Source organism: Pristis pectinata, chromosome 21 (assembly GCF_009764475.1).
Source record: "Pristis pectinata isolate sPriPec2 chromosome 21, sPriPec2.1.pri, whole genome shotgun sequence".
NCBI lineage: Eukaryota > Metazoa > Chordata > Chondrichthyes > Rhinopristiformes > Pristidae > Pristis > Pristis pectinata.
Window position 1 is genome coordinate 7,079,054 of NC_067425.1, and position 26,589 is coordinate 7,105,642.

Sequence of the window (26,589 nt, forward strand, 5' to 3'; positions counted from 1 at the left end):
CACCATTGGTGTCAAGATTCAGCACTGTTCCCTAACTTCCCTGGGAGAAAGTAGAGGTCACCTACATCGGGCGAATTCAACTTGGAGTCAGTTGTACACTAAATTCACCTTATGCCAGAGTTAGTAGGTTAGAACATATGATCTATAAATTAATCTGAAATATAATGTTATTAGCAAAGTACTCTTGAGAACTTTTTATGAATTTTATTTGTGTTTTAGTCACAATATTGGGAAAACAAATGCCATGACACTGGAGTACACTTACTCTTTAATGAATCTAAGCTGTTGAAATAAAGTGACAACAGAGTAACTAAAACATGATGTTCAATTTTCCCCAAATCTTGAACTAGAAAGTAACATCTTCACTGGATTTACCTTCCTCTTCACAACTGATCCTGTGCATTAATCAAAATTGCATAATTATTAGGACAGATTATTTTGCCGTTAATATGAATGCATTTGCTTTGGGGTTAAGAAGTTGAACTGTATATCATGCATCATTCTGTAGAGGTAAAGATGTCGTCTGTATAATTTTGCATACTCCTTTCTATCGGTAGCATATCCTGCAGAATGGGAAACACATCTTCAGTCCTGCCATGCATTAAGCACACGACTTGCTGCAAATTACACAGGGTGTGTGAAAATGTTGGAAACATTGAACAAGTCATGCAGCACATATGAAAGGAATACGAGAGTTAATGTTTCAGATTTGTCCCCATCATTGAGTCTATTGTGACAAGTTGTTCCCACTGAAAACATTAACATTCTGATCTTTCAATGGGTGATGGCTGACCTGAGTATCGCTCATTTTATTTTTAGATTTCTGACAATTGGAGTTTTTTGTTCCTTTTGAGACTTCTATTTGTTTCAGTTGGTTAAGTGTTTACACTTCTGTAAGTGGCACTGAAGTCACACACTGTCTTCAATAACAGATTTTATGAGAACTCAGTACTTTGTATTAAAACTTTTTTTTATTTTAAATAGTCAAAGGAACACTTAGTGAAGACACAATTAGAATCTTCCTCCAGCAGATTGCAGCTGCGATGCGAATACTTCACAACAAGGGAATAATCCATCGTGATTTGAAACCACAGAATATTCTACTTTCTTATGTTAGCCGGAAAAAATCTAATATGAATGGCATTCGTGTCAAAATAGGTAAAGTTAAAAGATTGTTGTCTTTTGCCAAATAGTTTTGTGTAAAGGATGTTTCACAGTACCTGGATTGGACATTACTCTGTCCTGGTTGTGTATGTTTAAGCAGAATATTTTGAATGGTTCCTTAACAGTTTTGCACAAGAATGTTCCAATTTTTTTCTCCAGAAGTGTTGAGCTGTTGGAAATCATCATGTTACCTTGAATCTTGCACTTTTTTTAACCTCCGATTGCGACTAGTTGTGGTGCTATGCTTGGATTTTTATCCACTAATGAGGGACAGACCTTCCAAACTTTGAATAGGACTAAACAACTAACAAGGAATATGGAATCAAACTGTACTGAATTGTGTGGGTTGCACAGGCAGAATTATTAGATTTGAGGGTCAAATGTACTTGCAATTCTAGCCTTGGGTGAAACTAGAATCTAGAGATGTACTGTCAAAATCCTGAGTTTGCTGCTGACATTGAGTTAAAGGTGTGTTTTTTAAAAAGCATCTTGCAGTGTATCTCAAATGCCATGAAGCGCTTTGGAAAGAAATTGGTTCTAGTAGCAGTGAGGTGCCACAGTTTGCCTCAATACTCCTGGCCCATGAATGAGAAAGAATAGACTGGAACCTTGCGCCCGTTTGGTGGTCAGTGACTTTTGCTGGAAAGCATTTGGATTATCTAGTGACTAGCAGGACTGCCTGGGTATGCTAGTCCAACAACTTTGTAACATTTGCTGTCCAGGCTCTCACTCACGGCAAATGGTTTTTGGAAAAGTTGCTAATGCAGGGTCGCTGGCCCCCATTAGCAGTAAGGACAATTGGATAATTTCCAAAAAAATCACAAAATAAGAACAAATGTTTTGAAACTAGTTAATGCAAGTGGTGTAAGAATTTAATCCAAGACTACTCTCTCTGAGAAGTTGGCACAAACATTTTTATTATTCTTTGCTACACCAGACATTCTAATGGAATGTTCCAAGAATTCATGTACAGGGCTGAGCGATTCCAAGCACGTGTTATTTACAACTTTTGCTAAAAGACAAGTATGAATTTGTTGGGGGTATAAACACCCCGATGGAAAGAACACACTCATCCAGCAGTAAGCAATGTCATGCTCCAGTTATGGCAATCATGTGGTAAACAGAACCCTAATTCAAGGTTCAGTTTAAACACAGTTGCTAAAGAGACTCACTTATCCTGTTGGAAGCTGTTGAACTGGTTTTGCATATTCAGTATTTTCTGTTTTTATTCAAATTCATTTTTTTTTTATCTGGCTTGATGGTGTTTATTTTCTGGCATTTGTCAGGACTGATTTCTTGAAAGGGTAATGGCTTCTGAACAGTTTTGAACTAAGCTGTTTTAAATGTATAATGTTGTTCCTTCATTTTACAAACTGTGGTAGAGATCTTCTTTATATCCTTTTTGTGTATTTGATCATATTCCTATCCTTTTTGAAGTGCAGGTGTATAGTATTAACTAAACTGATATGCTTGTAACAGTCCAGCCATTCTACATCCATTCTAATTATGCTTATACTTGCATTACATTTAAGAAAGTGCATCTTTTATTGCAGTTTCTTGAATACTGACATCTTCAGTTCCTGAAAAAGCCCTATTGCGCAGATGTTTTTCTTTTGAAATACCACCTTATGGTATTGCTGTTCCTCAGTTATCACTGTTTTGGTGACAACTGTTACAGTATGCTTTGTTTCAGAACTTCCTCATTGCCGATCACTGTATATCGAGGCTTCTTTAAGCTATGTGCCCAATGACTGCCACAGGTCATGGAGTCATACAGCATGGAAACGGGCCCTTCAGCCCAACTGGTCTGTGCCAACTAAGATACCAATCCAAGTAGTCCCATTTGCCCGCATTTAGCCCATATCCTTCTAAACCTTTCCTGTCCATGTACCTGTCCAACTGTCTTTTAAAAGTTTGTTATTAAAGGTGAATGCATAAGTCGCTGCACTTCAAAATAATTTGCTGTATGTGAAGGGTATTAAGACATAATGAGATTCTATACAACTGCATGTCTTTCATTCAGATTTGTTTTTAATAAGGTATTGTTGAAATAAAGTTGCACAAATTATTTTAAATGTTGCAGTACATTTCTTTATATTTCTCTGCAGCTGATTTTGGCTTTGCCCGATATTTACAGAGTAACATGATGGCTGCCACACTCTGTGGTTCTCCCATGTACATGGTGAGTGAAGAATCTGTTTGTTTTCTTCTAAGTGGGTGGAGATTGCTACATGAGATATGTGACATTTTCACAACAATCTGTATTTATGATTGAGCAATTCTGTGCTGTGCTTGCATATATTATCCAACCTTCCCATCCCCTTTAGGTGGCAAGGAATCTGTAAGAAATTGTTAATGCACTCCTTGCATATCCTTGCTCATATTGTTCAGGGTCTACTGTGAGTTAAGCATCATGATATAGTCCAGAAGATTATTCATTGAAGCAAATCTTATGTAATGTTTCTCTTGGGCAGTAGGGAATTATAAAAATGACGAAAGTGTTGAGTGTATGAATTGGCCAGTTTATTGCAGGTGAACCTGGCCACTTATTGAACATATGAAAAAGCAACAGGAGTAAACCATATGGCTTTTTGGTGTTGCTCTTCCATTCAATAAGATTATGGCTAATCCTGTGCCTCGGGTTCATTTTTCTCACTGATCTTCAAATACCTTGATATATTTTTGGACATGAGGGAATCAATTAGCCTTGAATGTACTCGGCAACTGAATATTCACAGACCTTTGGGATGGAATTCTAAAGAATTACAACACCCTGAGTAAAGAAATGTTGCCTCGTCCCTGTCCTGAATGGCTGACCTGTGATTACTGCAGATTCTCCAGCCTGAATAAACTGGGCATTTATCCTGTCAGTATTTCTTACAATCTTGAAAGACTTGGGTGGATCTCTCAGCTTTCTAAACCCAAGTGAATATAAGTCAACCCTGCTCAACTGCTCCTCCTAGATTAACCCACTCAGCTCTGGAATCAATCCATTGAATCTATGCTGCATCGACTTGAAGGCAGAGGTTTGATTTGGAAATTGAATTTGCACTTGGTAGTACTAGCTGTGGTCTCGTGTCTATGAAATTAGAGCAAGACTACCTTGAAGGGAGGTATAATGTGCTATTTGAAATAAATATAAAAAGTGCTGGCAGTACTTAGCAGCTCAGACGTCATCTGTAGCAAGAGAATGAGTTAATGTTTTGATGACTGATCTTTCATTAGAAATGAAGAAAGATTAAGAAACAAGGTTAGAATCTTGTTTCTAACCTTGTTTCTTAATCTTTCTGTATTTCTGTTGAATTCAGCAAATCTGGAAGGTTATGATAAACCTAATCAAAACACAAGCTGTTGTTCCTGGAGCCTACATTGAGCTTTGTTGGCAAGAGTATAGGAGGTCAGGGTGGGTTGTAGAATTGAAGTGACAGGCAGCTGGATAAGACTTGCATTCAGAATGAAGGTGTTCTGCCAACAGTCACCCAATCTGCATCTGGTTTCCTCAATGGAGAGGAGCCTGTATTGTGAGCACCAAATGAAGAATACTAAATTAGAAGAAGTACAAGTAAAAGGAGAAGATGTTGCAATTGCTGTAGTAGCATTGGAGGATGCAGCTGAGTAGAGATGGAATAGTGTAACAGAGGGACCCCAGGTCGGGAAACAATCCCTTCAGAATGCTGGAAGTGTAGAGGCTGGTGGTGGCATTACATTGAAGTTCTTGTTAATTTACAGAGGGTGATCCATTGAATATGTAGGTTAGTATGTTGGAAGGTGAGAATAATGGGCAACCAAACCTTGCATGATAAGCAGAGAGGAGGCAAGAGTGGCGTTGCAGGGAATGGAATGAATGGAATAAAAAGAACAGTCAAATATAGTGGAGGGGAAACTACATTTGAGAACTTATTGTGACTGGTGTGGAAGGTGGCTTTGTCAGAATAAATAGGATGGAACTGGAGAAACTTGGGTAACAGAATGGAGTCCTCACAGAAGACAGCCTGGGAGGATGTGCATTCGTTTAGCTGTAGGAGTCTGAGAGTTTGCAGTGGATGTTGGTCACATCATAGCCCCAAAATGGAAATAAAGAAGTCACTAAAGTGGAGGGAAGAGTTGGAAAGTGAGAGCACTGTTGTAGAAATTTAAAAGACTCTTCCACATCAATAATTAATGCCGTGATCACAAGGTGATGAACCATTCAAGTTCTGTGTGGGGGGAGAAAGCGGCACTGATATGGTCATCGATATTCCTGAAAAAGAGGTGAGGGTGGGGGGCCTGAGTGGGGCTGATACAAGGAATGGTCCACATATCCCATAAAGTAACAGTTTGAACCCTGCAGGCTTCTTAGCTACCCCTTTTATCCAGAGGAAATGAGCAGGAATTAAAGGGTTAAGTTTTCATTGTGAGAACAAGTTCAGCCAGACTGAGCACGGTAGTGAAAGGGAACTGGTTGGGTCTCTGTTTAAGGAAAAAGTGCCGAACCCCAATCCATTCTGGTGGGCTGAGTTGTATTTGCTTTTTGTTTACTTGTATGATTACTTTATGCAGATCATGAAACAGCATATGTAGATCTCTATGCACACCCACATTTCCTATTTAATTCCTTTATTTTAAAATCTGTTTTCTAATGTTCCTAACCTCATGTTTTACAACTTTATACTCCATCTGCCATTTTTTTTTTGCCCACTTGCTTAACATGCCTGTGCCTCTTTGCAGTCTCTTTGCTTGCTCCTCACAACTTATTTTGGCACCAGGCTTTGTATCATCAGCAAACTTTGCATTTAAGTGATTAATTTAGATTCTGAAGTAATGAGGGCCTTAGTAACAGCTTGCCAGTGTGAATAAGACTATTGTATTCCCCTCTCTGTTCTTCAACCAATCTCTCTTTCCTTTTAATATTTTACTCTATTTTGTGTAATAAAGTCTTTTGTGAGATACCTAATGTCTTTTAAATTCCAGGAACAGAACATTCATTAGTTCCAATTTATCTTCTGTCTGAATTACATTCTTAAAAAAAACTCTTAGACTTGTAAACCACAACTTCCTCTTGTTTGAGATAGTGATATGATTTTCCTCAGTGTTATATCCTTAATAGGTTCCAGCATATTGCCAACTAAAATCAGGTAAACTTGTAAACAGATCCCTGCTTTCCCCTTCTCTACTTTCTTGAAAAGCAGTGCTACATTTTCTAACTTCGGATCTATCGGGACTGTTCCAGAATCTGGAGAATGATGGAAGAATCTTTTTCTCCGATAAGCACGTGATGATGCAAGGTGGAACTGATGATAAGAAAATGAAAGAGAAATCTATGTGAATCCTTCAACATGAAGAACATTTTATTAATTATGTATTGGTGACATGAAAGTAATTTTAGATTGGCAAGTTTTTTTTGGGAGTTTATTGGAATCCATAATTGAAGTTAAGTTGGGAACTATAATAAGGTTTAAGAACTCGTGCTTCTTTGGTACTATTGGTAATCTTTTTTTGTTTCAGGCGCCTGAGGTTATCATGTCACAACACTATGATGCCAAGGCAGACCTCTGGAGTATAGGCACTGTGATATTTCAGTGCCTTGTTGGCAAGCCTCCTTTCCAGGTAGACATTGAGAAGAAGATACTTTAATGGGTTATACCTTTTAACTGATCTGGACAGTTTTTAAGTGGCCTGGTAATCTAGAAATCCCATTATCTGGCAGATATTTTGGGGACACTGGAAATTGGACAACCTTTCATATCTGTATACATGGAGAAAGAAAAAATATACAAGTGTGTAAAAATGTTATTTAATAATTTTTAAAAGTGACTATCATATTGCACAAGGCTATGGCTGAGAGAAATGGGTCACTACAGTGCAACTGGTAAACATTAAACTAAATGTGACTGTTACCATTTTGCAATTAAGCAAATTAATCTCAAGTTTTTGGCAGTAAGGCTTGCTCATGGATTTCATTAATTGCAAAATACTGACACGAGTTGAGCACCTCCCTGATGGGATGCACATATTCTCAGGGAGTGAGAAATGCAAGTAGTAGAAGTAGCAGGAGAAATACTGGGGTTAGTGAGGTGGGTTGGGGTGCAGGTACAGATACTATCCTGATGGGTGGTAGCTGGAATGGAACATTTTATATCTCATGGGACGAATCAAAATGCTTTACATACATTGTATCAATTTTTGAAATCGCCATGTGCACAGGAAAAGAGAAGAAAGAAAAATAATGAACTTTTAAAAATTTTTGCACACTTCTTCAGGATAAAGCTAATTAACATAAGCTTATTATGACATCAGAAGTGGGTCATGTATCCAAGTTAATGAATGTAGCTACCTGTGCAATGTTTGTTCAACTGATCAGTGTTTTAGAATATAGAATTGGAAATATCTGGCAATATAACAATCAGCAGGTCAGTTTCTTCATGGTATTGCCCTCCTGAATAATTAAGTCAGAATTTATTTCTGAAATTTAAATCTCTTTCTTGCAGGCAAACAGCCCACAGGATTTAAGGCTCTTCTATGAGAAGAACAAGAGTCTGGTCCCCAAGTGAGTGGCTGCCTACTTTACCTTTCCTCTAAAAGTAGCTTAAAAAAAGAAATTTAACCCAGGTGCTAGTGAGATGCAATCTTCTTTTCCCACAAGTGCAAATAGAGAGCAGTACAAGTTGTACATCATAGAATAGGGCAATTTGGAAAATATATGGCCTCAGCTCTGGTTTTGTTTTAACAATGAGACATTGAACAATTTTCTGTCAGTGGTTTTAGAAGAATTATCTGCAGGATTGTTCACAGAACCTGAATGAACAGAAAGTATTGATCTGGATTTTGTATCCGGTTGCAAATCGCCAGTGCTCACCACTGACCTTGAGAAATCCTTCCAACACAGATCTAGCAATCACCTGTAGTTGATGCCTGATGCTGTGAGGATTCAGTTCATAGGTATCCCAACAATAAGCAGCATTGAAGTCAGCAAGCTGGCTGGACATCTAGTCGTACTGAAAATTTTTCATTGACTGTGATCAAGCAAGTGCGTTTTTAAAATAGTTTAAACATTTTACAGAATGCCAAACACAAGACTGGTAGCAGTTGCAGTAAAGACTTTTTGCAAGAAATATATATTTTAAGGTAAAATATTAACTTTGAAACATTTAGTATATACACACAACACAACCCTTTCCGTGTATTTTACAAAAGGAATATGTAAATATGTGAAATTACTCAGTTTGCTGATTTCTCAGTATTACACTGGAGAAGGCTTCACAACAGTTACCATGTGTATCAGTTGGAAATCACTGACCATGACCTTTGGTTTTCTACACTTAATCTGGCATATGACACTCCAGCAATTGTTGCAGTGATGGGGAAACCAATAGTTTTGTGGTTATTACAATAAAACTGTGGGCCATAATTCCACATGTTCGTTATAAAGCAGTCAAAAGTGAAAGATCATGCATTAATCTACATATATGTGGCAGAATTTCTGGTGTCCATATTTTCAGAGGTTGTGGCTATTTTGATCACTAATCAATGAATTCGGAATTGCCTTCTCGTTTATTCACTGATAAGCATTATACTGTTGTCATTTACCCTTTGATTTATTATCCTTTTTGTGCAAACTACTACTTTGAACATCCAATTCTCTAACTCCAATGGACTTCCATTTACGACGTCGTCGTTATTGAACAGGCAGACTGTAAGCTCTCCTACAGCTTCAGTATTGTGCCCTAACCTTCATCTGAAAAGCATGTTCCATGCTGCAACACTTGTTTTTCCAGTTTCTCATATCATCCACCCTTAAAGTCTTTTGAAGTGAGTTTGTTAATTTGAAAGAAATTGTGTTCAGTTCTTTGCTGTAAAACCAGACTTCCTGTACTCTACATAAACTATTAAATCCAAGAGCAGATGATTCACTCCCATCAGCCTTTAATGATCCATTTAACTGGAGAATATTGAATAGTTGCATGTGCTAATGTCCATTCTGAAGACTTGATAGTGCAAATAATCAATAATTATTATCCAGGTATGTGGTGTGGTGAGCTTCAATTAGAGCATTAGTTTGCCCCACTACTATAGATAGGGCAGGCATGGTAGTGTAGCAGTTAGCGTAATGCTATTACAGCGTCAGCAACCTGGGTTCAATTCCGGCCGTTGTCTGTAAGGAGTTTGTATGTTCTCCCCATGTCTGCGTGGGTTTCCTACGGGTGCTCCAGTTTCCTCCCACGTTCCAAAGCCGTACGGGTTAGGAAGTTGTGGGCATGCTATGCTGGCACCAGAAGCGTAGCGACACTTGCGGGCTGCCCCCAGAACACTCTACGCAAAAGATGCATTTCACTGTGTGTTTCAATGTACATGTGACTAATAAAGATACCTGATCTTATATTAAAGCCTCCCCATGCTTGATCATTTTTTAAAAATCTGGTCTTGTATTATTTCTTCTGTTTGTTTTCTATTGGTAATAGTATCCCTGGTGAAACTTCTACTCATCTGGGTGGGCTACTACTCGGCTTGCTTCAGAGAAACCAGAAGGACAGAATGGATTTTGGTGAGTTGTTAGTTTCCACTTTATTCATGTATTATTATAGCTGTAGTGTTTTGGATTCGCCAGATCTCGTCAATTTGTCAGTTTCTGTATTTTGTCCTTGCGTCTTCCATTGTTAAAAACTACCTGCTTCCAATCCATAATAGTGACTTCAGCTCATCTGATGTTGAAGCCCTCATTTATACCATTGTTATGTGTAGACTCAACTATGCCAATTCCTCCTAAAGGTCTTCTAACTTGTGCCTTCTGTAAATTTGAACTCGTTCAAAGCTCTGCCACCCTTATTGCAACTCAGGCCAAGTTAGTTCACTGATCATTCTTGGTCTATTGATGTCTTCAATTTAATATTCTCAACTTCGTTTTCAAACTTCTCCTCGATCTTAAAACTCTTTCTATCTATTATCTTCTCCAACTTTACAATCCTCCAAGGTCTTTGAGTTCCCGCAGTTCTGGGCTTCTTCATCTTCAGTTGTCTTCACCTCACCGTGGAGACCATGCCATCAGCTGTCTAAACTACAAGCTCTGGTATTCCCTCCCTAAGCTTCTCAGCTTCTCCAACTCCTTTGAAGACTTTAGAGGCCACCTGTTGTCTGAAACTTCGTTAATAAGCATTTTTTAGTTTAGTAAAGCTTCCCAAAGGAACATTGTGGAGCAAAATTTGACACCAGACCACTTAAGCAGATTTTAGGACAGGAAAACAAAAAGTTGATCAATGGGGTAGTTGTTGAGGACCATCTTAAAGGAGGATAGAACAGCTTGAATTTGTTGCAACATTAAAGGTGCTACTTAAATATAGCACCTATTGTGCAACATACTGACCAATTAGAGCTTATATGCCATCCTTATGATTTACATATTTGTTAGGAAGAAACAGTTTTTCACCCACATTCACGGTCTTTTTCTTGAGATACGATAAACCCACCTGGACACTTAACTGCATGTATGTCAACTCATTTGCAGGCAAAATTGGGCACTGCGCAGAGGGAACCTGCCTGCACAAATAATGATATTGCTTTCTATGAGTCAATGTCACTAGTTATCAAGTCTCCAATATTACCAATATCCAATATTGAGACTAAGCTCCAAGATTGATAACTGGAGACTTTGACTTATAGAAAGCAACATTATTATTTGAGACTAATTTGGTAGTTCACATGGAAGTTCTTTCAATTTCTATATAGTACAAATTTACTTTGAACTTTATTCCTTAATCCTAACTAGCTGTTGTGCTGTAAAGATGACATAGATATGCATTGGTATCTGAAAGTATAGAAGGACAAGTTTAAATTCCAATGTTTCATTGGAAAATAAATCTTTTTGCAACACCCTTAAGCCAAATGTTTAAGTACACATTTGCAGCTTGCAGTATTGGTTCACTGAAATCTGCTCACGAGAATGAGCGGCAGCTCTAAACTTCTAAAATTACAGGACATCAAAGAATGAATGTTGACACAAACTGAAATTTTGTTTTGTAGAAACGTTCTTTAACCATCCTTTCATGGATCAGGCATCATCAGTCAAAAAATGTAAGTCTTATTTCATTTATGAAAAATTGTTAGCAGCTTTTACTGTACTTTTAGGGGGAAAAATCACTGTTTTGACCTCTGGTCAAAAGGGCAGATAATTCTACCATTTAGTGATCCTTGTCATAAATTGTACTTTGCAATAGAGAATGAGACTGGGCCTCAAACATCTTATTATCTCCCTCCCAAAGGAAATGCCTGGAGTCCCGTAGAGATAATTAGTGCCTGCAAGAATAAGTCTTGGTCTCTTGTGGAGCTCTTGCACATATGGACATTCTTTCATTTTGTTTCAATGAAAATTAGTAGCTTGTATTGATTGAACTTTGTGTCTCAATCTGAAATGGCTATTGAGTTTATCCCAGATAACATTATCCTTCAACCCTTTTAACTGATTTATATCCAAGTGCATGGATTATATGTTGTAACTTCATACCTCTCACATTGCTGCTTCATCATTTGTGATCAATAGCAATCATTCAAAGGCAGCCCCTTGTCTTGACACTGACCAGGCTGTTCTGTGAGATTCTCTTTGGATGGAGGAAGGGGGTAATTTGTTGGGTGATAATAATTGGATATAGATGGAATATACCACTGGTGACATCAATAGTATGTATGTGTATGAGAGATTAGTCAGGAATGATATTTGGGGCTTTTGCCAGTTTTTTATTGATGGCTATTTATTTATTTATTGTGTTTTCTGTTGACTCGTATATTTCACTGGTTAATAAGGTTTAATTGAACTTTGTTTTTTCAGCCAATAAAATTAGGGCAGTTGATATGGGCACTACGTGAATGGGAGTTGGTCAGGTTTTGAAATCTAAAACCACAACAATCTTAAGAGGTTACTCTCCTGCATGGGAACTTTGATATCTGTATCTAAAGCATAAAAGAAATTGGATGAGTGAATTGTCGATGACCCTGGGAAGTTAATCAAACATTTAAAGTCGAGCTTCTGCTGCTAATATTAATTACCATTCTCACTTTACTTAAAGTAGATGACCTATGCAAGATTATAAAATAAAACTGATAACAGAATTATAGAGATAGAAGGTGGCAAAGGGCTTATTTTGCAGTAAAGTTTACTTTCATGAGCAGAGTGGTGGTTCTCTGTTGCAAGGAAAAACTGGTTGGTGGTTATTATCATCCAGCAACTCTCAGTTTTGTTCAACCTTCCCTTTAACCCTTTGTAAATGACTTCAAGGGAGACGTAAGCTTTATGTTATGGAAATTGTATTTGCTCTGTCAAGGTTGTCGCTTTATCTTGCCCTGCAGAAGTTACGGTGCAGCTGAATAATGAGAGTGCTTTAAATACATTTAATCAATTAGATATTCGAATATAGAACTGTCTTGGAATGTACTTATGGATTAGGTTGATTCTATCTACAGCTTGCCCTGTGCCTGTGCCCACGTGCCCTGGTTCTGTGTCCGGTAGTTCTTGTGGCAGCTCTCCATCTTGTCATTTTGCCTCTCCTCCTGTAAGTAGCATTATTTATTGATGCATTATTCCTTCCACATAGTATCTAACGTTTTGTCATTGATGTCAAATGATAAATTAATCTGACCTTGATTCATTAAGTGAATCATTCAAAACAGTGTAAAGATTGCTGGCTTTCATGGACAATTATTTCTAATGTAGTGAGGTTGATATTTAGTTTCTTAAAAAAAAAATTTCCTTTCAATAGTGGTATTCAAAAAGTGATTAACCTTGAGTTGCAGATGCAAAAATTGAATCAGTCTGCAAGGTTATAATAAGGACTAAGTAATTTGAGTGTAACTAGCTTGGTACCAGCTTTGTTGCCCATCAAACAAATGTTCTTCTATGCCAATATAATTTATGTTCTAGCTAAATTTGCTTTTTATTACAATTAAAGTTAGTTTACAAGGAGTAATTGTGTAGTTTAAACACTACTGGACCTAGCCCGAGAGGCTTTATTTTATTGGTGTTTGATTAGGTCAAACATAAGCAAACTACTCATACCATGTGTTATACCAAAACAACCTCCTTCCTTTCTTTAATGTCATCTGTTTTTGAAGCTTGGATACCAGTTGGAATGACAGAATTCTGACAACGCCACTCTCGCCAATTTAAATTATGATCTGGTTACATAATCTTCATAATCCCCTTAATGTATTTTTTTTGCCAATTGTCTTCATCTTTTGATAGTCCTCAAGTTTAGAAGGTAAAATGAACTATGATTTCTTATGATAGTTCGTGACAAATATTTTCTGACCCTTGAGCCAGATCACTTTTGTTTCTGTGCATCTTTTCATGGAGTGGTTTTGCAGAAAATTATACTTCACTGAATGAATAAGTTCACTTTGGTGAGCAGTTTTGTTGAAACTCCAACTTAAGACTTGTGGTTCAAAGCTGCCTAAGAACATTGGATCACTTTTAAGCTGCAGCCCCTAAAGTTTGATGAGTTAACTTGAAAATGGAACCAAAACAAAAATGCTGAAAACAGCCAGCAGACCATGCATTATCGTGGGAAGAGAAACAGAGTTAACATTTCAGGTCATAGATCCTTACTCTCGTGAAACTGCCTGGCCTGCTTGGTGCCCCAGCATTTTCTGTTTTTATTTCAGATTTCCCGCATTTGCGTTTTTTAGATTTTCATTAGAGTGAAGATGGAGGGATCAACAATGTAATCAACCCTAGCTCATGGCTGTTGAGTAGCCAGTAAATGACATTGTCATTGCAGCTTTCTGTCATGGGATGTTACAGCTTAGTGGCTGGTTAATCTGTTACAGTTAAAATGAATGTTTCTATCCAAAATTGATGTATCGTCACAAGTTTTGTTTGACGTGGTGCTCAACACTTCAAATCAGACAGAGGCAAATTAGAACCAAATACTACTTTCTTCAACAATATTAGTTTTCAATATACTTGAGAGTTTGGGTGTCTTCATCTATTTTTGCTACCTTTTAATGTGCTTCACCTTTCCAGGATCACCCTAATTTCTGGTAATGCATCTGTGAACAGAGGAAATATAATGTATTGCAAAGAAAATAGATCATTCCGATTTTTGCCTCATGTTTTGTACAGTGAAATATATAGTACAATTGAAATCAACAAAGGATAATTTCCAAAAGATAAGGTCTGAACCTTTTTTATACTCAAAAAGAAACCTTGCAGAATAGCTGAAATTTGTAATGTTGTTAGTGGAGTTCCAAGATTATAAGATTAAAGTTAAAAACTGTATTCTGATATTGTTAATATCTCACAATTTGTGTTTTGTTTCCCCCTCAGTCATTGCCAGACATGCAACGGATACAGGAGGATACTTTGTCTTCCCCACCTTTGGGTCCTCCTAACTATCTGCAGGTTTCCAAAGACTCTGCAAGCAGTGGCAGTAAGAACTCTTCATGTGACACAGATGACTTTGTTCTTGTTCCACATAGCATCTCGTCTGATCAGTCATGTAAGCAACTGCTTATCATTTTGTTGGTTTTGTTTCATTCATTTCAAATCTTCACAATTATCATCATAATCTTTAAAGAAGGGAAACCTGAGAATTTCTGAACAGGTCAAAAGCATTTCTTGGCTGTTCATTGGCTGTTGGAGTCTACTTACTGACTTATGAAAAACATCGTTGTCTTCCCCAGCTCCTTTTATAAATTTCTTTTGCATTCAAGGTTAAAATGTATTGCTGCATTGAACTTAGAATGCTTTATTCTAATGACTGAGGATGCTCAAAATAGAAACGTTGCAGTCTCCAGAAATCAAATAAATTGCCTGCAAACACTACAAAAATTTACATAAATATAAGTGTATTGAATAAAATCATATTTGTAGTAACATTTTTATCGCCACTTCCAAATTTGCCATGAATCTTATTCAAGGCTTCTAATTTACAGTGACTGACTAAGTTAAATCTCTTAAAATTATAAAAGATTTCAGGATTTTTATTAACTTTTTAGGAATTGGATTTGAGGATACTATTCATTCATTTGTCCTAAAATCTGCTTAAGTGGTCCAGTATCATGTTGGCCTTCAACCGCAAAAAGAGATAAGAGGCCAACTATTGACCCAGAGTTGATGCTCAAAGGGAAACTGGTGCTAAAATAAAAATTGCAGTGAATTGAATTGATCTAAATTTAATCTTTTGGACTTAGTCTGAAGTGGACCGATTGAAGAGCTATCCTGTGTTTGAAATTTGATTTTTCTTTACTTGTTTTTTATTAACTAGATGCACATAATATGTTGCAAAACTTTCTTCCATAGCAACCATTGCTTGTGTATGATAAATACAGGATCAGAAAATTTATTTAGTTTGTTTAAAGAATTCATAACTCTTTTCAAAATCCAACTTCCTTTTAAGACTATGGCACTCATTTGAAGCAAAATAGGTAAATATTTGGGTTATCTGAACTGCTTTGTCTTCATTGAAAAGGATTTTGGTGTTCCCAACAAAGTTTATGCCTCTAAGTCTGTTTTGAAACTTTATGCAGATGATATGCCATTGGGAACGGTTGGCAGACGAGCTTCCAGTGAATTTTTGATGTGTGGAGGGTATGTATAGCTTTTTAAATTATATGCTTTATTACTGTTGTATATGAAAGAGGAATGACTTGGAGAACCATGAAGTAAAACAGGCTTCACATAGAGGTATTCTGTTTGTTTCAGAATGCAGCTTAATGTCAGTTGAAGTAAATTAAGTTGGTGTCACTTGAGTAATGATTTATTTTTTTGGGATTGGCAGCAACCATGATCAAAATTAATAATGGCTATGGGCTGGAATTGTCCAACTTTCACTCTTCCTCCAACCCAATGTGAACAATTAGAGAAGAGAGAAATGATAGTACGTTCCCCCAAGAAAAACAAGTGTAGGAAGTGTTCCTAACAATAATATTAAACCAGCCTTTGTTGTTTTGTATGAGCTTTCCCTTTCTGCTGTTATAACAAAAGTGTTAGCCTAATTAAAATTCATGGTTTTCAACAAAAGTATGCAACTGAAAGCATTGCCCAGTAATAATTCCAGCACTTCTGGGCTTTTCTGCTCCTTTACTGAATCAGCTGTGTGGTTGGGGGTGAAGGGAGGCAGTGGGGAAGGGGAGTATAATGCTTATCTTGGATTTTATGTTTGTTAATATTCAGTGTCTAACCTCAAATTGACTCTGTATCTGAACTAAAGTTGTCTATTTAAGATTATTTGAATGCTATTCCACAGAATGTTTGCTTTAAAGATGTTTTAGCTTTATTGAATGTTTTGAGAGACATGTTATTGAATAGGCTTTGTGATATAATGGGAACATCACATGAAACAGTCACGGTCCTACCTTCAGCCTCATTTAAATTTGTGTGTGGACCCCTGATCTCTGGGTGAGGTGCATTTACTTACTCTCGATAACACAACCTTAGATGGGAAATGAAAGTAATTTACCTTGTTTTAATAAAAGCATATCTTGCGTTACATTGTATTGTGTTTACATTTGTGAACTATGCTGAAGATGTCTAGATGTATTCATTCATTAACAATGTTGTTTTACTTGAGTCACTGTATGAAAACGTACTCTTTTGCAAACTCTTGTAAATAGTAGAATGAAGCATTAGGTAACAGTTTGATTAACTTGCATTTATATAGTAAATCAGCACAAGAATCCCCAGGTTCTTAAGGGCATTATATATTTAAAAAATTATGCAATGCAAGATGGTATTGGGGCAGGTGACTAAGTGCTTAGTAGGAAAAGTAGATTTTATATTTAAAGAAGCAAAAAAAAATAGGGAGATGGGCTTGGGTGGGAGTTCCAGAGCTTAGACCCTTAGCAGCTGAAGGCATGACAGCTAACAATGGTACAATTTAAATTTGGGTCTGCTCAAGATGCTGGAATTGGAGGGCCAGAGGTATTTCAGAGGGTTACATGGCTGAAGGCGATACAGGAGTGAGAATGGGTGGCTTTTAAAACAAGAATTGTAATTTGCAGGCAGAAAAAAATATGGAGAGTAGAATGAGAGGCCAGCCAGGGGTGCATTGGAATAAATGAAGCTTGGAGGTAACAAAGGCATGGAAGAGGGTCTCAGCAGCAAATGAGGCAGTGTCACCTGAATAAGGAAGTGCTTTGGAGACAGAAGTAAACAGCCCAGGAGATGACATTGACTTAGGGTCAAGAATAACATCCAGATTGAAAACATTCTGACACTTGCTGTCCAGCAGTTGTCTCCATCTGAACCCTCCCACCACTCTCCTGACTCCATCTTCCTCTTTATTTTTGTCTGCCTCTATCTATCATGTCTCCCAACTCCACTACTCCCCATTCTCTTCCCAGCTCGATCTGCCCGTCATCCTTCAACAACCTCTTCCTCCCGCAGTGCATCAGTTATCTCTGGCCTCTGTCTCACCATCCCCCTGTCATGTTTAAACTGGCTATACTCTCCCTTCTCTCCTGATTCACCCCCCTCCCCCCACCCAACACCCCCCGCCCCCATGGATGCTGCTCACCTGCTGAGTTCCTCCAGTAGATTGTTTGTTGCTCCAGTAAAATGTTGGTACTTTTTTGGGAACAGGGTAAAGGTACACGGGGGTGGGGGGTTTCTCATGGACTGATGAGTTTGTGGGAAGCATGAGGGGAAAGAGGGAGAGGAATTGGAGAAACATGCAAATTTGGGACTTGGGCAAGATGGACTTTAGATGTATAATCCGTTAGTTGAGGAGAAGTGGCAGAGACAACTGTTCAAATAGTCTCTTGGTGGAGATGCTGGGAGAGAAGTTAAGGAATCTGTCTGCAGTAGAAAGCATCCAAGATTACCCTTAAATGCCGGGGAGTTTAAAACTTCTGTCTGTATTCTTCCAATAATTTAACTACTACTGACCTGAATAATATACTTATTTTTAGTAAATATTTTATTTTTACTACTGAGATTCAAATACCAATCCAATCAATGGGAAATATGAAAAGAAAATGTTTCCAAAAATTCAGGCATTTACCAACTTTCAACATGGCTCATAAAATACAAATAAGTCGGTGGCAAAATAAAAATCAATGTTACTTCCACCAGGGTATTGGCAAGAATCCCGAGGAAAAGTTATGGCAGAAATCAAAACTTACCCAGCCAAAGGAGGCAGTTGTTGGGTTGGAAATACTCAAGAAATTATGGCAAATTATCAGATTCAAAATAGAAAAGTAAATATATACTTTGATTTTCTTTCTTCACAAACTTGTTAGGCAGTCACCTTTAACCTCTTCAGGGGGCTCAGTAGCACTGCAGAGACCTTCCTCAGCCTCATCCAGGTCAAGCTCTTCTAGCTCAGCCAACAGGTAGGACCTCATGTCGAGTTTATAAAAGAATAAACAGCATGGGGTAGAGTTTCCACTTTGGACCCAGTCAAGAGATTATACCCAAAATATGCTTGAATTAGCACTGCTTAAGTTGCACCAAGTTACTCTAAAACTCATTGCACGAAAATCTTCCATGAGCTAATGCAGTTGGCAGTGCAATGGAACATAATCGTTTATTTCTTCCATTTAAAGTATTTGACATATTAAAGAATGGTAACCTGGTGTAATTTTACTCATGGAGTTGACAAGCTATTCATCAGCAAAATGAGACCTCTTTAATGTCAAGCCCATCTGTGTGGGCAATCAGATTTAAAACAATTGAAAATGATTGTTTTATTTTAAAAAAGCTATATTGAACATTTAATAGCTTCATTGTTGTACACTAGTAGTTTTCTTACAAAACTGAAATACATTTTGATGTGAGAAATAATTTAAAATGAGCACAATTTCAAGTGCCTCCCTCAATCAGCAGAATATCCATTTTGATTTGGGACATGCTCAGTTTTTTGTGGATGGGGCTTGACCTGGCAAATTGAATCTTGAACCATTGTGAAAGATTATGGAAAACACAATCACGAAGCTTTTGGTCAGAACTAGCGGAAACTTTCCCCCTGTGTTTAATTATCTCCAAGATCCTGAAGTCTTCTGAGACTAGGTTTGAAGAAACAGAATGGAACTTGTTTTTGCCATTGGTGCACAGGTACTGTTAACTGAGATCTGTGACAGGCTGTTGTTTAAGAATTCCTGTTAACTGTTAGCATTTCAGATCAGCATACTTTTGATTTTCAACCATTAACCCCAATTTTTGAGAAGAAATTTAACACCTTCTGGAATAGGAAAGGAACTTGGAAGGTAAGAGCCAATGTCCACACTCTCTGGAAAGCAACAAAACTCTATCTATTAAATGGAGCATGAAGAAGTTTTTTAATATAATGTCAAAATAACTCATGTCCTCGTCGTATGGCATCACTGTTGATAAGAATCACATGTATTGATCATATTTGCAAACTTCTATGTAATACAGTAGGTTAGTTTAGTGAGTGACATTCAATATTTATCAGATCCTTTGCCACAGTTTCATACCATAAACTGATTCATTTTCTAAATCATTGTCTTGTTTTTGCAACTCTACCTACAGAAGATAACATTTTAAAGTTAATTTTTATAAATATATAATCATCTTAAATCCACTGCACTTCTAAGTCACAGACATTTGTTGCAACACTAAAACCTATTGTTTTCTGCTAGCCCATTTTACCTGCTTTGTTGTTAATGTATGAATATTCCAAAGTGTATCACTTGACTAACATGCTGTTTCATGGCCATGTGTCATCTCGAAGATGGTACTTCCAGCATGCAGTACTGAAGTGTCAGACTAAACTTTGCAAACAAAATCTGGAACAAGGCTCAAATATACAATTCGAGTCCGAGACAAAAATGTTACCATGCAAAAAGATAAGATGTGACTCAAAATTTTGCATTAAAGTAAGATGTGCAATTTTTCTGGGGAGAGCATCCTGCTCCTTTGATTAGACTGCAAGGGAATACATTTGAGTGGTGTGGGATGATGTCCCACCTCAAACTAAGGTACACAAGAAACTAGGATCAGGATTCTCAAACCTGACTTGCCATTCAGTATGATCATGGCTGATCAATACTTCCCTCCTCTTCTGTGCTAGTTCCCCACAACCCTCATACCAGAGAGTCTCTACCCTCTGAGGTGCATAGAAATTTCTTCAGCTCTAAAAGGTCAGTTCCTTATTTTGTAGCCATGTCCCCTTATTCATGACTCTCCCATTTGTGAAAACATCTCAGTGTTTACCCTCTCAAGCCCCTTTAGGATCTTGTATGTTTAAATAAGATCATCCTTCTACATTCCAAAGAGTACAGATCTAAAACTGTCTTGCTCTTTTACCAAAGGTAAATTCTCTTTATTCTTGAAAACAAAGGTGAGACTTGGAATTTGCTTGCTGGCAGGAGTTAAATGGAATAAATGTTATGAAGAGGGATTTAAATGGCAGCAGAGAATTTTGCATATTATTCTTTTATTGCTGTTAGTCTGCTTCAAGCATATTGGTTTCAGTACAGTTGAATGACTGGCTCAACAGAACTGCATAAATATTACTTAAGAGAGAATCTAATGTGCCGAGGCTTAGTTTATTCTTATAAACATTGAATTAGTTGTACTTTAACTTCATTGATGGCTCAGTAGTTAAAGCACCATCTGGTGTGTTACTGAGTGCTTTCTGAGATCATATACAAGACAGACCTAGGCTTGTGCTTAGCTAGTGTGTTTAGGATATCAAAAGAGCACTGTGGTTTAGCCATTTAGCCATCATTGTCTGTTGCCCTTTAAAGGAAAGCACTTGCAGGTTTGCCTCGCGCAATCTGTACCCTGCCAGGATACCTGAGTTCTACCACTGCCCGCGGGCCTTTACACACATAAGTGGTTGGCTGGAATAGCAGGGAAAAATAATCAGTATTACTGTTAGGTAGGTGAATCAGAATAGATTCAGGTTTATTATTACCAACTTGTATGTTGTGAAATTTGTTGTTGTGCAGCAGCTGTACAGAGCAAAGACATCAAATTACCATGAATTACAAAGCAAATAGTGCAAAAAAGAGTAGTGTTCATGGACCGTTCAGAAATCTGATGATGGAGGGGAAGAAGCTGTTCCTAAATCGTTGAGTGTGGGTCTTCAGGCACCTGTACTTCCTCCCCGATGGTAGTAATGAGAAAAGGGCATGTCCTGGAGGGTAAGGGTCCTTAGTGATGGATGCTGCCTTCTTGAGGCACCGCCTCTTGAAGGTGTCCTTGATGGTGGGGAGGGTTGTGCCCGTAACGGAGGTGGTGAGTTTCAACCCTCTGCAGCCTCTTGCGATCCTGTGCATGCAGTGCATATTGCTGAATATTCATTTAGAAAAATTGAAATGTAGGAAGTGGGAGCATATGTAGGCCATTTGCTCCTTCGAGCCTGCTCTGCCAAGTTTGATCCTCTATCTCAGTACCATATTCTTACTCTCTTCCCAATACTCCTTGCTGCCTTTTTGTGTCAAAAATCTTTCTTCCTCCTCCAGTGATTTCAACAATGGCCTCACCATCTTTTGTTTACCACCCTCTGAGCGAAGAAATTTCTCCCCTTCTAATTGTTTTAACCCTTGTATTGAATCTGTGTTTCCCTTCGTTCTAGATTCCCCAGCCAGGGGAAAATCCTTCCCATGTGCAATCTGCCTAGCCCTGTCAGAATTTTGTACATTCCAATGAGTTCACCTCTCATTCTTTTAAGCTCTTGTGTGCAGGCCTGGTCCACCTAATTTCTTCTCATGTGACAATCCTATCATCCCAGGAATCAACCTTGCTTGCACGTCCCCTATGGCAAGCAGTTCCTTCCTTGGATTAGGAGAACAAAACACACAATACTCCGGGTGTGATTTCACCAAGGCCCTGTAGCAGTTACTATACTCTAAACCTCTTGCAATGAAGGCCAACATTTCTTAACTGCTTGCTGCACTTGCATGCTTGCTTTCAGTGACTGGTGCACGAGGCCACCTAGATCCTTTTGTATATCAACATCTTCCAATCTATCACCATTTAAATAATCCCTGCCTTTCTTTTATTTCCTACCAAATGGATAACTTCAAAATTGCCTACCTTGTATTGCCCACTCATTCAACTTGTCTAAATTGCTTTGAAGCCCCTTGGCATCGTCAGAGCTCACAATCCCACCTTGTTTTATGTTGTTGGTAAATTTATGATTAAATTTTTTTCCCTCATCCAAATCACTAATGTATATTGTGAGCAGCTGGAAACCAAGCACTGATCACTGTGGTACCCCACTGCCTGCTAACCTGGCAGAGTCCCACTTGTTACTACTCTGTTTCCTGTCAGTCAACCAATTTTTAATCTATTTCAATATATTGCCCCAATCCCATGTGCTTTAATTTTGCATACTGACCTCTTATGTGGAACTTTATTAAAGGCCTTTTGAAAGTCCAAATACACCAGCATCCTCTGGTTCACCCTTATCTGTTCTACAGTTACATGCTCAAAAAAACCTGTAGGTCTATCAAACTTGATTTTATTCTCATAACTTCATACTGACTTTATCCAATGCTGTTGGTATTTTTATTTAAGTGTTCTGTTAATACATCCTTTATAATGGATTAGAATTTTCCCTCCTGCTGATATTAGGTTAATCAGCCTGTAGTATCCTGTTTTCCTTCTCCCTCCTTGTTTGAATAGTGGGATTACATTGACTACCTTCATTTCCATGATATACAGAATTTTGGAAGATGGCAACCATGGATCCAATATTTCATTGGTGACCTTTTTAGTACCCTAGGATGTAGATTATCAGACCCTGGGGATTTATCAGTTTTCAGTGGCATTACTTTCTGCAGTTCATTTTTACTAATCCTTCAATTCCTCCTATTCATTAGACACTTCCTTCCCTAGCATTTCTGGGAAATTATTTGTGAATTCTTCCATGAAGACAGAACCAAAGTATTTGTTAATTTGCTCTGCCATTTTGTTCCTCATTATGAATTCTCCCAATTTTGATTGCAAGGGATCTACACTTGTCTTCAGTAATATTTTTCTTTTTACATATTTTGGAGAAGCTTTTACAGTTCACTTTTATGTACATTGCATGTTTGTTCTTGTACTGTTTTTCACTTTCCTAATCGAACTCTTGATCCTTTTTTTGCTGAATTCTAAAGTATTCCCAGTCTTCAGGCATGCTACTTTTGCTGGCAACTTGTTACAGATTCAACTACTTACGCTTTTATTCTAATGAAGAATTCTACCATGCTTTTATAAAAGACCCCCCCCCACCCCCCCCCCCAAAAGATCATTAACTAACACCTGCTCATTGCACTATATCTAACTTAACGTAGTTTGTTCCCTAGTTGACTCCTCGACGACTTGGTCTAAAAACCCACCTCATACATACTCCAGGAATTTATTCTCCCAGTATATTGCTAACTTATTTTGGCTTGCCATTTTATTGATGTACCCCTATTTGGTGCCACTCCTTATATAACCATTACTATGTGGAGGCCTATTAGACAGCTCACTCCAATGTAAGTAAAACTAATTTAAAGGCTGCAAACACTGCATTTTAAATACTTCAATGACATATACAAAAAATTATACATTCATTTAAGGGGGAAACTGCTGCAGTGCCTCTATTCAGTAATAAATTTTTATGTCGGAATGTTTTTCACGTGTATATAACGTACGTTTTGCTGGTGAGAAATTATGACTGGAAGTTGAGAAAATATAGACTGCCATCTATTTTTCCCTTCCTTTTAAGAATCCAATGCATCTGCACCCCTGTGGCGTAGCAGGTTGGCGTTTCAGTGCATTGTGCCACAGATTAAATGGGATGTGCACACTGGTGAGTTCCCAGTTTTTGGTCAAGTTGTTGGGAAGGTGCCAAACAAAAGGTGCTTTCCTACAGGCTGGTGGTAAAGAGTGAGTGAACTGCACTGCACCTACATACCTAGCTGCTGCTTACAATGCAACATAGAGATGTGAATGATGACTACCCTCTTTTAGCCAGAAAATGACAAACAGTTATGGAAGTGTCCAAAACAAAATTATTCCCAACAATTTCTTTACATTGCTGTCTAACTTCCAGCAAACTGAACCTGGTTTATTGTTAAGTACTTGTCATTGCCTTCTGAAATAAAAGTGCTGGAAACACACAGCAAGACAGGCAGCATAGTTTTCAGCTCTAAAACATTTTGCGTTCAGAGATGCTGTTTGACCTGATGGCCAGCATTTTGCTTTTTCAACTGATTTCCAGCTTCTGCAGTTTTTTTGCTGCTTGATTGTGAGCAACACCATTGCTTTTCAACCAGTTCATTGCATATATGTTATTTAAAGTTGAGCCTTAGCTTATATACTTAGGAGTGTATATCTTGATCCCTGTCCTACTGTGGCTTTTAATTTTCTTTTCTAAATTGTAGTTGTCTTTTGTTGCTTAAATTAAGAACATAAAACAGGGAGTGGTTAATAATTTATGCAGAATAAATATTGGATGGTGACCTTGTAATTCAAAAGCAGCAGCAATAAAAATAATTTTATGTAATTGTATTATGAGTGGTTTTAAATACAACAATCCAAAGTATTTTCTGCTTTTAATTCTACTTTTTGTGTGTGGGGTGGGGGAATTTAGATTTTAATTCTATTATGTTTGATGTTTAGAAGTATTGAGCCGTATAGATGTATTTTCAAAATCACATTTAAATAACAATTCTGATACCATTGGTTTATTTTAATTCTTATACTATTAGTTCAAATAGCTCATTAGAAATGGATTCCTTCGGTTTATTTCTGAAAAAGAATGTTAGGTTGGCCCTTAGCATTAAAAACTGTAAAGAAAGGAACCAGGTTTGTGCTTAATTGCCCTTTAAAATGTCGTATCATTCTGTTGAATCTTTGATCTAGCTTTTCCCGCTAGTCCTAGGTTGGTGTAACATTGAACCATAAAATCCTTCCTTTCATATTCTAGTTGCATTAAAAATACATTGTTTTTTTTAATTTCTGTGCAATCACTTTTAGTGTTTTATATAAATTGACATCCTTTGCTCTTCCCCAGTTACTAGTCTCTCAAATTTTTTTTAAAAACTCTATTTCAGATGTAGATGTAAACTGTATCCATCTTGTTCAAATGGTTTACTGCCGTTCAAAGTCCAGACAAATGAAGAAGGTTGGAGTACTGACATCTCTAGGATCATCCCAACCTCAGTTACTCTTTTAGGTGATGTGGTAGTTTACAGAAATGTTTCTTGGGAAAAGCAGTTGTGTATTCTGTTTTCCAGGGCTATAGTAAGTTTTTTAAAAAATCTTTAATGCATGTACTTCCTAAAAGTGAAATCCTGTTTTATGTGGGATCTAATTGGGTCATAAATTTTTTAAATTTATTTACCATTCCCTCCTTTTTCCCAATGATGCTAATTTCTATTCGGACACAATTTCATGAACATTGGTTGAACTTGAAGAACTTTATCCAAATGACTGTTCTTTAAAATAATTTAAATGATGAGTGCTGAATGTGAAGAACATTTGTCTCATTCAATGGCCAAAAGCTTATTCTACAGCAGAGGTCGGGGGCACTGGCAACCCCCATCGAAGAAATATTCAGATATGCTGAGGCAATTTCTGCTACTGCCATCAAGGACCAAGCTGAAAAAGCATAGGCTAGTCATGGACTAGGAACTGAAACTGGAAGATTGGTTGTCTGTCTTGCTCCGTACCACACCACTCAGCACATAAAACCATTGCATCACTCAAGGAGTCCTGTTTTCGAAAACTTCTTGTTTAACCATGCTTTAAATACATGTTTTATGGCATGTTATCTTCAATTTGTTTCAACTAATATATGCAGCTCAGTAACGTGTTGTTTGCATAATGTGACGGATACTGGGACATGGCTCTTGTCCTCCGCATTTAATTTTTTATTCTTAGGTAGCTTGTTATCTGGGGATTGTGGATCTGCATCACTCCTGTATACCCCTGTTTGATAGGAGTCTGGGCAAAGATTGTCTGCTCTTCTCTGGTGAAACTGAGGGATGTATTTGAACTGTATTATTATAGCCATAGAAAGATACAGCATGGAAACAGTTCCTTCACCCACTGAGTCCATGCTGACCATCGACCTGTTTATCTTAATTCTACATTAATCCTATCATTCTACACTCCCCACATTCTCATCTTAATTCTAACCCTCCAGATTCTACCATTTACCTCCACACTAAGGGCAATTTACAGTGGCCAATTAACCTACTGACCTGCATGTCTTTGAGATGTGGAGTAAAACCAAAGCACCTGGAGAAAACCCACAGCATCACAGGGAGAATGTGTAGACTCCACATAATGTTGTAGGTTACATAACATTACCATTTAGCACAATTGTGAAAAAAATCTTTAGGACTGAATAACATTTTAACAAGAATTACTTAAAGCAATTCAAATGAGTTACTTTGTGTATTAGTGGTAATTCATTTTGATAAAAATTACTTGTATGACAAAAATGGACATCAACCATAGATTACTTTTTCTATTCTCCTGGCCTCCAGTCTCAGTTTAATTTCTTTTCATTC

At 37.6% G+C, this 26,589-nt stretch overlaps 1 protein-coding gene across 1 annotated transcript in view; it reads left to right on the forward strand.

Moving 5' to 3' along the window:
• The window catches only part of ulk2 (unc-51 like autophagy activating kinase 2), a 78,627-nt gene that overhangs the window by 31,566 nt on the left and 20,472 nt on the right, over positions 1–26,589 (forward strand). The window contains exons 7-16 of the mRNA XM_052035941.1: positions 985–1,158; positions 3,273–3,346; positions 6,649–6,750; positions 7,632–7,690; positions 9,603–9,685; positions 11,158–11,208; positions 12,592–12,680; positions 14,453–14,624; positions 15,655–15,715; positions 18,367–18,459. Of these exons, the coding sequence (XP_051891901.1) occupies positions 985–1,158; positions 3,273–3,346; positions 6,649–6,750; positions 7,632–7,690; positions 9,603–9,685; positions 11,158–11,208; positions 12,592–12,680; positions 14,453–14,624; positions 15,655–15,715; positions 18,367–18,459 (958 nt within the window). The remainder of the gene's footprint in view (positions 1–984; positions 1,159–3,272; positions 3,347–6,648; positions 6,751–7,631; positions 7,691–9,602; positions 9,686–11,157; positions 11,209–12,591; positions 12,681–14,452; positions 14,625–15,654; positions 15,716–18,366; positions 18,460–26,589) is intronic.